At 41.1% G+C, this 13,314-nt stretch overlaps 2 protein-coding genes across 2 annotated transcripts; both read right to left on the reverse strand.

Annotated features, from left to right (window-relative positions):
• Positions 1-9,465: 9,465 nt before the first annotated feature.
• Positions 9,466-10,356, reverse strand: LOC105786747 (uncharacterized). Its single transcript, XM_012613233.2, has 2 exons — positions 10,026-10,356; positions 9,466-9,878 (listed from the first exon to the last, which is right to left on the reverse strand). The coding sequence occupies exons 1-2, from the start codon at positions 10,354-10,356 to the stop codon at positions 9,466-9,468; spliced, it is 744 nt and encodes a 247-aa protein (XP_012468687.2).
• Positions 10,357-10,494: 138 nt separating this feature from the next.
• Positions 10,495-11,556, reverse strand: LOC128039659 (uncharacterized). Its single transcript, XM_052627810.1, has one exon. The coding sequence runs from the start codon at positions 11,554-11,556 to the stop codon at positions 10,495-10,497; it is 1,062 nt and encodes a 353-aa protein (XP_052483770.1).
• Positions 11,557-13,314: the final 1,758 nt, after the last annotated feature.

A 13,314-nucleotide genomic window follows, 5' to 3' on the forward strand; every position in this document is an offset into this window, starting at 1 on the left:
ATTGATCCCTCTTTTTTTCTTACAAGGTTATTTTAGTGGCTTTTATAGCCACGATTACACTGTTGGTCCATGTTACTGTTCGCTATTTTCTTTTCTATGTTTTGCTTTTGTTTCTGTCTTCTCGTTGCCGTTTCTGTGCTGCTTCTTTTGGTCTTTTTTGCAGGTGTCGGGGGTCAACGGAGAGGATTGCTATTTTGGTGTCAATGGAGGCTGGGCAGGCCTCGGGACGAGGCATGGGCGTTGCGCCCGAGGAGGAGCGACGCAAAGGAGAGGGAACCCTAGGGTTCCCTGCGCTTGCCTAGTCTTTGGGCCCCCTTGGGCCGTTTAGAATCCGGGCCGTTTTGGGCTTGTTGTACGTGGGTCATTTTATTATTTTGGTTTTGTTTCGGGCCTGGGCTAAATTGGGCCTCTACAGCTGCCCCTCTTTGCTCATTGTTGTGTAACGAGAATGGAGCAAAGATTTTAAAAGGACCAATTTTGCCCGGTCATACCAAGTCTTGACTTCTTCTGGTGCTTCTCTTCTTTGAATAACTTCACTCCTGCCCACTGTGTCTTGTTGCTTTGATCTTTTCCGCAAAAACTTCAGAGGGACGAAGTTTGTGGTTTTAATCCACTCCACCGCGACTTTAGGGAGATAGGATTGATTCTGTCTTCTCCACTACTACTTAGGGAGATAGGACTGGTGGCTTAAATTTGCTTCACTACTGCTTAGGAAGATGAGATTCGCCGTCTTCGATCTGCTCCACTACTGCTTAGGAAGATAAGATTCGCCGTCTTCGATCTGCTCCACTACTGCTTAGGGAGATAAGATCTTCTATCTTCGACCCGCTCCACTACTGCTTAGGGAGATAGGATCTACCATCTTCGACCTGCTCCACTACTGCTTAGGGAGATAGGACCGGTGGCTTAAATCTGCTTCACTAATGCTTAGGAAGATAAGATTCGCCGTCTTCGATCTGCTCCACTACTGCTTAGGGAGATAGGACTGGATAAGATGACTTCAGTCCACCCCACTGCGACTTCAGGGGTATAGATAACTTCATTGATCTGTTCTCCGGGAACATAACTCAGAAAGTCCATTTTATGAACCTATCTATGTCTAGTGATTAGGATGTTATGATCGGAATGAATCAAAATCTCCTAACTAAATGTGCATGCATGAATGCAAAATGTCATGAACATGATCTCTTAATGTTTGAGTTGTGATTGCTCTTTATTCATTAAGGCTCTATTACCAACACGTCAGAACACCATATTGTTCGACTGGTAACACTCATCTTTTCCTTAATCGGATTGCTCCCACCGTAATCTTCAAAGTTCAATCCACTGTAATAAAATTTGACCTATTCTCCTCCTACAGTAATTCAAGGGTAAAAAGATCTGACTTTTCTCAATCCTCTGCTATCACAGATCAAGGATATAGGATCTAAATCCCTTTGGTCTTACACCATTCTCAAGGTGTCATACCAATGTTTGTACACAATTGTAGAACTTTCTATTCCAAGCAATCTCTTCTTATCAATCGGTGATCATTGCTTGTTTGTTCAATTCATGCTTAGACCACAAAATTCGAAAGGATAATCTTAATTTAGAATTTTCCTTCTTAGATATTCAACCCTTAAACTTGGTGTGCTCTAAACAATAGTCCCGTTTCAGGTTCCTGTATTATTTAGAAACTTTTAGAGTAATGTGCAAAACTCCTTTGCATGAATATTATCATCCGTTAATCGTTAATTCAATGAAAAATGCTTGAAAAAATTATCAAAATGGACAAGATGGAATTTAATTGAGAATAAGGTTCAAAATGAATAAATTAATCAAGATAGCAAATTTTGCTAAGATTCGAATGAAAAGGATTATCATAATGGATAAGATTTTATTGAGAACAAAACTCAAAATTAAAATAGCAAATTGTGCTAAGATACAAAATGAACGAGATGAAAACAGTGCCCCAGATATCGTAGCATGAGTTTCTCTCACCAAACTTTTGGGGAACCCTTTGAATTCGATATGTGTTTGGAAAATTCAGATGCTTTGTTGATGCTCCAAGATGTAGCATCCTCCTTCTTGCTAATTCAGCACATGCCCCATATTTGATCAAAATTTGAACCGCCTTTTACTGTGTTTTCAATTCAAAGCCCTTTTGGTCACAAAGCGCCTTTTGGGTTTTCACTTTGGCCTCTCCTTCCTTCCTTTTTGTTACTTTTTATTTATTATTTTATTTTTTAAGCGAAGTACTTCTTCACTGAATCTGAATTCACTGGATTAGGCAAAGTCTTTCCATCCATTTCAGTTAGTATCAGTGTACCTCCAGAGAATGACTTCTTCACCACATATGGTCCTTCCCAATTTGGCATCCACTTTCCTCTAAAGTCCTTTTGTATGGGAAGGATCTTCTTCAGTACCAAATTCCCTTCATGGAAGTTCCTAGGACAAACTTTCTTATTGTAAGCTCGTATCATTCGTTTCTGGTACATTTAACCATGACGGATAGCTCTTAACCTCTTTTCTTCAATCAAGTTCAGCTGATCGTATCGGGATTGGACCCATTCTGCTTCGTCTAACTTTAGTTCTGACAAAACTCGGAGAGAGGGAATTTCGACCTCAATTGGTAGCACTGCCTCCATTCCATAAACCAAAGAGAATGGTGTTGCCCCGGTAGAAGTCCTGACGGACGTTCGATAAGCATAGGAGCGAATGGTAACTTCTCGTGCCAATCTCTATAGGTCTCAGTCATTTTCCCCACAATCCTTTTGATATTTTTATTGGCTGCCTCCACCGCGCCGTTCATCTTCGGACGATATGGCGATGAGTTGTGGTGCTTGATCTTGAATTGACTGCAAACCGCTGCTATCGTGCTATTGTTCAAGTTCAATGCATTGTCAGATATAATCTTTTCGGGCATTCCATATCGACATATGATTTCTTTCTTTAAAAACTTACTGACGGCTGCATTTGTGACGTTGGCGTAAGAAGTAGCCTCTACCCACTTAGTAAAGTAGTCAATCACTACAAAAATGAAACGATGTCCGTTTGAAGCCTTTGGCGATATCGGCCCAATGACGTCCATGCCCCACATGGAGAAAGGCCATGGGGAAGTCATGACGTGAAGGGGTGAGGGAGGCATATGAATTTTGTCTCCGTAAATCTGGCATTTATGGCACTTCTTAGCATATTTGATGCAGTCTCCTTCCATGGTAGACCAATAATATCCGAATCTCATGATTTGTCTAGCCATTGTGAAACCGTTAGCGTGTGTTCCACAAATACCGTCATGGACTTCTTCCAAGATCTGCTTGGCCTCCACAGCGTCCACACATCTTAACAGCACCTGATCCTTTCCTCTTTTGTACAGGATCTCTCCATCTAAGACGTAGTCATTAGCCAGCCTTCTCAACGTTCTCTTGTCATTCTCAGTTGTTTGGCTCGGGTATTCGTGATTTTTCACATATCACAGTATGTCCTGATACCAAGGGTTGTCGTCTTTTTCCTCTTCAACGTTATAACAGTGGGCTGGAGCATCATAAATGCTCATTTGGATAGGCTTTACATCCTCCTGTTTATTTACTTTCATCATGGAAGCGAATGTAGCCAAAGCATCGGCCATTTGATTCTCATCTCGCGGGAGATAACAGAAAGTGATACCATCAAATTCCTCAATCAATTCGAGAACCACTTTCATGGCGATCAATTTGGGATCCTTGTCTCCCATTCGCCTTTGAGTGATAGATTACTAGTGCGGAATCTCCATACACCTCTAGTACTTTGATTTTACGCTCAATAGCCGCACGGATACCCATGATGCATGCTTCAGATTCGCCATGTTATTTGTGCAATCAAAGTCCAATTTGTTGGTGAATGGATAATAATTCCATTCGGAGATACCAAGATCGCCCTAATTCCGTTGCCTCTACGGCGTTTGAAGTTCAATCAAGTTTAATTTCCAAACATCGCCTCTTTGGCTATCATCTTCAATGGTTGCTACATACATCGATCCTCATTTGGAAAATCAAAGCTCAAGGGCTCATAATCTTCTAAAGCTCGCTAGCCAAAAATCGCTATTATGCCCCTTTTATAGCCTTTTGATTCACATAAACTATGTCAAATTCAGACAAGAAATTTGCCATCAGCCATCCTTCCATTTAGAGCGATCAATTCCATCATGTATTTCAGAGGGTCCAACTTTGAGATTAACCAAGTCGTATGGTATAACATGTATTGTCTCAATCTCCGCGTAGTCCGCACCAAGGCGCAAAGATAATTTTTGATTGTCGAGTATCTCGTTTCACATTCAAGAACTTCCTACTAAGATAGTAGATTGCTCTTTCTTTTCGTCCTGACTCATCATGTTGGCCGAGCACACACCCCATGGAATTTTCAAATACTGTCAAGTATAGTATCAGTGGCTTGTTCGGGCATGGTGGCATTAATACTGGGGCGTTAGACAGGTAATGTTTAACTTTTTCAAAAGTTTTCTGGCACTCCTCGTCCCATACACCTGGATTATGTTTCCTAAGAAGACGGAAGATGGGGTCACATTTCTCAGTTAACTGTGAAATGAATCGAGCAATGTAATTTAGTCTTCCCAGAAAACCTCGAACTTCTTTCTGAGTACTCGGTGGAGGTAATTCTTGTATGGCTTTAACTTTTTCTGGGTCAATTTCAATTCCCTTTTCGCTGACTAAGAATCCCAGCAGCTTTCCTGATCTAGCCCCGAAAGTACATTTGGCTGGGTTAAGTTTTAGCTGGAATTTTCTTAACCTTAGGAACAATTTTCTCAACACTTGTACATGCTCTTTTTCAGTTCTAGACTTCGCAATCATATCGTCAACATAGACCTCGATCTCTTTATGCATCATGTCATGGAATAGGGTTACCATGGCTCTTTGATAAGTTGCCCCGGCAATTTTCAATCCGAATGGCATCACCTTGTAACAAAATGTCCCCCACATAGTTATGAATGTAGTCTTTTCCATGTCTTTAGGATGCATTTTTATCTGGTTGTATCCTGAGAAGCCGTCCATGAAGGAGAAAAGTGAGTATCCAGCTGTGTTGTCCACCAAGGTATCGATATGAGGCAGTGGGAAATTATCTTTTGGGCTGGCTTTGTTCAAGTCTCTGTAGTCCACACACATTCGAACCTTCCCATCTTTCTTAGGAACAGGGACTATATTGGCTACCCATTCTGAATACTTGACCACCTGTAAGAAACCAAAGATCAAACCGCTTTTAACTTCTTCCTTTATTTTTAGCAAGACATCAGGCCTCATCCTTCGAAGCTTTTGTTGAACTGGCTTACATTCTTCCTTTATAGGCAGTCGGTGTACCACGATATCAGTACTCAACCCCGGCATATCTTGATAGGACCATGCGAAGACATCTTTAAACTCTTGAAGTAACTCAACGAGGTCTCGCCTTGTTTCCTTAGTAATGCCAGTACCAATCTTTACATTCCTTCCCTCTTCTAAGCTCACGACTTCTACTGATTCCTTATAGGGTAGGATTTGATTTTCTTCTTCCTCCACCATTCTCAACAGATCTGGAGACAAAACGCTGTCTTGGTCATCTTCAAAATCTTGAGGATCATTTATACTCACGTCTTGTTCAAAAAGGGATCCTGAGTCAGTAACAGCGTCGCTCATCTCGTTGATATCTGAAGACCTGTTATTGGGACGAAAAGAGGCCCAAATAAAAGAATCTAAGAATACTTGTATGCACAGTATGATTATAAAAATGGAATGAAAAAGAATGAAAGAATATTTGCTCAAGGTGAGACTGAATGATAAGTTTTCATTAGATTTTGGACATGTGCCTTTTACAAAAGATTCTTGTTACCCCCAGGCTTAGGGCAACAAGTGTTCTGAACATTACTCTGAATTAGTTCTAAATGTTACAGGGATCTCTTCTGCAGTCCAGTTATTCAGAACGCTACCAGGTTCGTAAGGGCGAATACCCGATAAATTCCTTTCCACCCTTTCTTCCGCGGATATGGCATTGATGTCCAACCTTCCAATCCTTCCTTCTGTAACCTCATCCTTCTCCTCAGGGTAGACAATTCCCCCCAAAACAAAAGTCTTAGATATATGGGGAAAGGTTATCGGTCCCCATTTGGCTTCTATCCCGCTCAAACGTATCCTTCTCTTTTCTTGCTTTTTCTCCATCTCCTTCCTCCTTTCCCTCGCATTAGGCTTATATCCCAAACCATAACGGTCCTGTTTGTTAACCAGGATCGATACTTCGACCCGTCCCTGGAGGTATTTTCCAAGTCCTCTTCCAGGCAACGCTCCCTTTCCCATTGTTAGCTATAAGCTCATTGACGTAGCTTTGGATATCTTAGGCTCCGGGATTCTGCTTCTCTCGATGACAAATGTGGCATTTACGAATTCCAATGATCGGAATGAACATCCTATCGCTTCACTATCAGTCTCTATATATGGCATATCATCGGTAACTGACGCAATGATGTCTTCTTCTGCACCTATAGTCACCAATCGACCCTCTACTACCAACTTCACTTTTTGGTGAAGTGACGATGGTACAGCTCCTGCGGAATGGATCCAAGGCCTCCCCAATAGGTAATTGTAAGATGGTTTGATGTCCATTACCAAAAAGTCCACCTCGTATGTACTTGGACCAATCAATAGAGGTATCTCGATTCTTCCCATCACTCTTTTCTCAGTGCCATCAAATGCTCTCACTATATTTTGGCATGATTTCATGTGAGAACTATCCACAGGTAGCCTATTTAATGTGGATAGGGGTAAAACATTTAGTGCCGATCCATTGTCAACGAGTATCCCCGGTAGTGTACACCCCTTGCAACGGGCAGTGATATGCAAGGCCTTGGTAGATCCCATACCGCCTGGCGGAATCTCATCATCGTTGAAGAAGATGAAGTTGTCGGCATTTATGTTATTAACCAGGCGATCTAGCTTGCTCACAGAGATATCGTTAGCAACATAAGTCTCATTTAGCACTTTTATCAACGCATTACGATGTGACTCCGAACTTAGAAGTAACTCGAGCACTCGACATTTGTTTGGTTGCTTACGCAATTGCTCCACCACGCTGTACTCACTGTGCTTCAAGAATTTTAAGAATTCTCTAGCCTCATTCTTAGTCACGGGTTCGTTAACCTGTGACCCAATTCTGGCCGTCTTTGCTTTGTCTTGTTCAACTGCCACAGCTTTTCCTTTCATAGACTCCTCTTTTGTATTTGCTTGTCGTAGCGTTTCCCATCGTGTATAGAAACCTACATCGCTACCCTCCTTTGAAGCATTTATCGGGTTCTCTTCTCCCGGGATCATCACATTGCAATTATAATTCCAAGGAACCTTTTTGCTATCCTGGTAAGGAAAGGCTACAGGTTTTTGGATTATGACCTTTGGCGCTAGTTGTATTCCTGATCCCGTGTTTCTTGGTCTTGAAATAATCACCACCGGGCGATTTTGAGCTTTTCTAGCGGGTCCATCCTCCGAGGCATAGACCTCTCCCTTTTCTAGTCCTTTAATCTCTTCATAAAATTCTAGCTCTTTATTGTCCATCATATTCTGTACCATGACCCTGAATTTAGTACAGTTTTGAATGTCATGGCCCTCTTTAGCATGGAACTCGCAATATCTCCCTATTCCTTTGGGCCTTTGCTTTGATTCTTGCTTGATTAGGCCTCGATTTATCATTTGCCTCCAAACCCATTTCAGTAGGGTATTTACCTTCGCAATGTCATCTTTGATCCTCCTTCCCCCATTCTCAATGATTACGCTTACCCTTTATCGATGATTGGGTAACGGATTCTCACTACGCTCGTTCGGTCCCGATGGGTCATCAAGCTTTACCAACCCCATCTTAATGAATCTTTCTATCGCTTTTTAAACGCAGTGCAGTTCTCGATCGAATGCCCCGATATCCCCGCATGGTATTCACACTGGGCATTCATGTCATACCATTTAGGGTATGGTGGTTGCATGGGCTCTAGATAATATGGAGACACTATGTGCGTATCGAATAGCTTCTGATACAATTCCCCGTAGGTTATTGGAATGGGCGAAATTGAAATCTCTCGTGTTAGTCCTTGTGTTGGGCCTTGTGTTGGGCTCCCGCCTTGAGGGGTCTGTAACCGGAGTTATCATTTTGGGGCCAACAGAATCGATTTTGAATGGCTCTTGCTATATGTGCTTACATTGTTCACTTCGTATCCTTTTCCTTGGGGCGATCTTTTAAAGTTTTCCCTCGCTTCTATTTTACCGCTCCTTATTATGCTTTCGATCATTTCACCGGACATTACCATATCCGAGAAGCTCTTGGTGGCACTCCCCAACATGTGGTCGATGAATGGGGCCTTCAACGTATTGATGAAAAGCATAGTGACCTCTCTTTCCAAAAGAGGTGGTCGGACTTGCGCTGCCACTTCCTCCATCGTTGGGCATATTGCTCAAACTCTCGCTTTGTTTCTTTTCCATGTTCTGTAACGTAATTCGATCAGGTGTTATGTCTGTCACATGGCCATATTGCTTCATGAAAGCTTGCGCCAAATCTTTCCATGAACTAACTTTAGCGCGACTCAGTTGATTGTACCACCGGTTGCGTAATTCGATCAAACTGTCCTGGAAGCAATGGATTAACAGTTGATCATTGTTGACGTATCCTGTCATTCTTTGACAGAACATAGTTATATGAGCTCCAGGACAACTAGTCCCGTTGTATTTTTCAAACTCCGGCATCTTGAATTTGGAGGAGTACCGATCGAGAACCAAACTTAAATCGCTGGCGCTAACTCCACATTGGTAGTCGATGTTTTCCATGGCTCTAAATTTTCCTCTAGCCATCTACACCGCTCTTCCGCTTGTTTTGGCGTCCCGCTTTTAATTTTTCCATTCATTATGTCATCAAGATCCGGAACCACGGGGTTGGTAGGGTTGTCCCCAGGGTTAGAACCCGAGCCTACTTGAAAATGCACTGGTATTGAGGCGCCAGCTCGATATTGAGGTCTAGGTGCTCCTTGTGGGCCTATGTCTTGTTGTGCTTGGGTATTTGTCGGGTAAAACACGGAGGATAAACAGATCCTCCGATAATTTCTGAATTAATCACGTGGCTTTTTCCTTTATCGACCAACAATTGTGCTAGCTGGCTCATAATCTTTTGGGATTCCAATGCGTCTTGTTGAATTCTGTCCAATTGTTCCTGCATCCTATCTTGCATTTCTTTTTGCATTTGTTCTAGCCTTTCTAACCTCTGATCCATTACTTTTGTTTGACGTCGAGTACCGTAGTAATGTTTGGTTGGTGGATTTTTGTTGGTTTCCAGGATAACTGTGACAATTTTGATTAATTAGGGCCTTCTTAATGAAACTTAATGCATGTAATGAAATGTAATATAAATGCATGAATGCAAAGGGAGGCATTGGTTCTAATTCAATTTCATTAGAAGAACTTGATTTAGAAAACAAATTTCTTTACATAAAATGGACTACATATACGGCTTTGCCCTTATACTCAAAGTTTTAACACTCCTAAGGAGCTGAGCCAACTCTCGACCTCGGCTTGATTCTAATTCATAACTTAAACTTAGCACATCGCCTTGAACTGCTAAGGTTTGCGGATGATCGGCTACTTCTCGTACTTGAGTAATGACTTGTCCCATAATGTAATCTCTATCTCTAATCTGATTTTGGGCAGGATGGAACTGCTCTTGGTACTGTTCGTTATGCCTTTCAAGAAGCTCCACTCGCAGTTCAGAATTGTACAATGCGTCCTCAAGCTCTTCTATCTTTCCTTTTAGTTCTTCGATCTTATTTAAGCTCGCTCTTAGTTTGATCGTGGAGTTGCGACCACGGTATAGGTTAAGTGACTTTTCCAGCTCCGCCACCCGAGCTTTTAAGTCTGCTTTCTCATTTTGACATTCTAATAAGCTTTTCTCCAAAACGCTTTCTTGAGCTCGAACATCTTGGAATTCCCTCTCCTATTTATCCGCCTTGGTTCTTTCTTCCTTGATCTCCAGTCGCCACTGCTCTGACGTTTTGCCTAAACCGGCAGTCCTCATCGACAATCGCAACTTCTTATAATCCGTTTTTACACTGTCAAAATCCTCCTCAGCCTTGTTCTTTCCCTTCCTTAGTTTCTCGGCTTCTAGCTTGTGGACATCGACGTCTAGTCCCAAACGCATATTCTCCTCTTCCAGCTGTTCTATCTTCTTTCCCCATTCTGAACTCCTTTTTTCAAAGTCTTGTTTGATGATCTCCAATTCTGACGGAACCACCTGCAGATACTCCTCTAGAGACTGAACGCAATCTTCTCTCAACTTAGGGATGTTGTCATTGATCCTTTTACTCCACCATCGGTAATATTCAGGAGTTGTCATTGCCCCTACGGTAAATCTTTTCATCCGGTGAACTTGTTTCCAAGCGTTAGATACTTTTTGAATTTTTCTCTTATAGTTGTCATCCTTATAAGAAAACTCACATTGCGCCAACCCATGTGTTACCGGTATGAACTGTCTCTATCTATACTGTCTTAATACCAACAAAGGGGTATATCTGACAACTCCCCAAATCCCAAGCAAAGGGACCCAGTTAAAGTCCCCACATCGGTATAAGATTTCATCGGGCACCATCCAAGGGGCCTTCCATTCAACATCATCCTCTTGAAGATTTTGGAGAATTGCCATCCATTTCTCCTCCGTGATGTCGTCTCGTCTTGGTGTAGCTACTAGTTCCTTTAGTGGGGAGTAGCTTTCTGAGAAGACCCGATATGAGACTTTTTCCACCTTCCAAAAATGGCTATGGAACCACGCCAATAGCAGTTGCGCGCATCCAATGAACCTTCCCTCTCCTGCTCTTCGACATGCATTTAGGGACCTGAAGGTTTTGGCCAAAACTGCTGGGACTGGTGTAACCCCTCTGTCAAGCCTATCAAACAAATCTGAAACTGCCTCGTCCACATGGCCTAATGCTTTTGGGAAGACAACCAAGCCATAAACGCTCAATACAAAAATATCAACCCTTTTCTTTTCATCTGGATGTGCCAAGATTAAATCTCGCAAGTTCCTCCAAGGTATGCATTTACTGTCCCCCTTTTGCTTAATCCGGGCGGTGACCCATTGCTCACTCATTCCTGTGATGCACATTAATTTCTTCGAGAATGTCGGGACATTAGCTGATCTTGAATAGACCTTGTCAACTTGGATCCTTGGACAGCGTAGTAAGGTCGTATACTCCTCTATCGTAGGCACCAAATCTACTTTTCCCAACGTGAAACAACTATAGGCCGGATTCCAGTACTGCGCAAGGGCTCGAAATAAGCGTTTGTTTATTCTCATATCAAGTAAATAAGGCAAATCCCCATAGTTGCTGTAAAAGAGTTGCTTAATTTTGTTATCCCACTGATTCCATATTTCCTTCAACTCTTGCACACCATCTTGAGTCACACTAATGCTAGTGAAATCCAATAATTCAGACGTGTATCCTTCTGCGAGGCTATCACCCTTTTCTTGCTGAACCTTTTCGGACCAAACTTGGACTGCCGCATTGTCTTCCACTTTACCAAGAAACTCTCTTTCCATATTGAGCTCTTCTATTTAGATCTCGAATATCAACCAACACCTCTTTAGAAATGAAATGTCATGCAATCCAAGACAAAGCCAAAATAGAATAAGTTAGTATCGCATATCAAGCTAATTTCATAACATGAAAAAGAATAAATAGTCTATTCAGGTGGCTACTAGGGTTTGGTGCGGTTCTACCTAGGGGAAGCTCTCAAGGCTCGTTATATGAGGTTCGGTTCTAAAGTAAGGGTACCTGAACCGGCAGATTCCTCGATCCTCACCCATTATAGGTTCATTCGGACCGAGTTCAGTTCAGGGGAACACATTTCCTTATGACTACACGGAGATGAAAATCTCACGAAGACATAAGTACGGATGTATCCCGGAAGTGATCCACTATCCTACACGGAGGTGAAAACCTCACGAAGGACTAGTTTCTTACTCCCACTTAGAAAGGTGTGACCTACGGTCATGCAATGTAATGCAGAAATATACTGAAACTTAAACTAACACAGCTTTATAAACCAAAACCGTGAAAATGTAATAAAGGCCGATGAAATGCAATGAAAGGATCGTACATTTAAACCAAGTTTTCGATTTTCGACAAAAAGACAAAAAGTAATCAACTCGTGGCCTGACTCTCTTTTTATTTTCCCCAGTGGAGTCGTCAAGCTGTTGACACCATTTTTTGATAAAAACGGCGTCGACTTGGGTTTTAAAAATAAAAACGAAACAGGAGTCGCCACCAATCATTTTTAATGAGGTGTGATTAGACCACCTTGTAAAAGGGGTTATTTTTAATAAACAATTTAATTTTATTAAAACAACGATTTTGGTCTACGAAATTTAGAAAAATGGGTTCGGGAGTCGGTTACGTACGAGGAAGGGTTAGCACCCTCGTAACGCCCAAAATTGGTACCTAAGTTGATTAATTAATTTCTTAATGTCAAGATTGAAAATTTTAAAGAGATTTAGGGTACGATCCTAAAAAACCTCGAATGACGGATTGAAAATTAAGAGGATATTTGGCTATTTGGACTAACGAGAAATCGAAATCCAAATAGCGTTAGGATACGTTCTCCGAATTTCCAAATACAAAACATTGCCTTATTTTAAAATTTCAAAGGATATTCGACTATTTCGTTAAACGAGTAATCGACACCCAACACGTTAGGGCACGCTTTCCTCGATTTTCCAAACGTAAAACATTGCCTTATTTTAAAACTTCGAAGGATATTCGACTATTTGGTTAAACGAGTAATCGACACCCAACACGTTAGGGCACGCTTCCTCGATTCTCCAAACGTAAAATATTGCCTTATTTTGAAAATTTTATTATTTTTTAAAAAGGGTATTAGTATGCGTAATAAGATGTTAATGAATACAATGGCGTAGCATAAATAGTACGAGTAATAGCAATGAAAGGAAATTGATAAAAAAGGCAAATCAATGACATGTAAAATAGCAATACATATAAGCAAATAAGATCAAAACGTTCTCTCAAAATAATAATGAAAATGTAAATAAAGAAATGAACAAAGAAAATGAATAGAACTATAGAAATGTAAAAGATATATATATATATATATATATGTAAAATTATGGAAGTTTGCAAAACGTATATATATGTATATGTTTCAAAATTATTGTAGAAAATATATATAAACATGTAGGTAAGCGTACGTATATGCATTAAAATATGTATAAAATTATAGAAAGTATATAAAGTATGTGTATATATATATGTAGAATATATACATAGGTGTATAAATGGGC

The sequence above is a fragment of the Gossypium raimondii genome, chromosome 1, assembly GCF_025698545.1.
Source record: "Gossypium raimondii isolate GPD5lz chromosome 1, ASM2569854v1, whole genome shotgun sequence".
NCBI classification, from domain to species: Eukaryota; Viridiplantae; Streptophyta; class Magnoliopsida; order Malvales; family Malvaceae; genus Gossypium; species Gossypium raimondii.

Coding starts and splice junctions, on each gene's coding strand:
- LOC105786747 (XM_012613233.2), bottom strand. CDS start 10,356: ATGACAACTCCTGAATATTACCGATGGTGGAGTAAAAGGATCAATGAC. Junction 9,879..10,025: donor ATTGTCGATGAGGACTGCCG/GTTTAGGCAAAA, acceptor ATGAGAAAGCAG/ACTTAAAAGCTCGGGTGGCG.
- LOC128039659 (XM_052627810.1), bottom strand. CDS start 11,556: ATGGAAAGAGAGTTTCTTGGTAAAGTGGAAGACAATGCGGCAGTCCAA.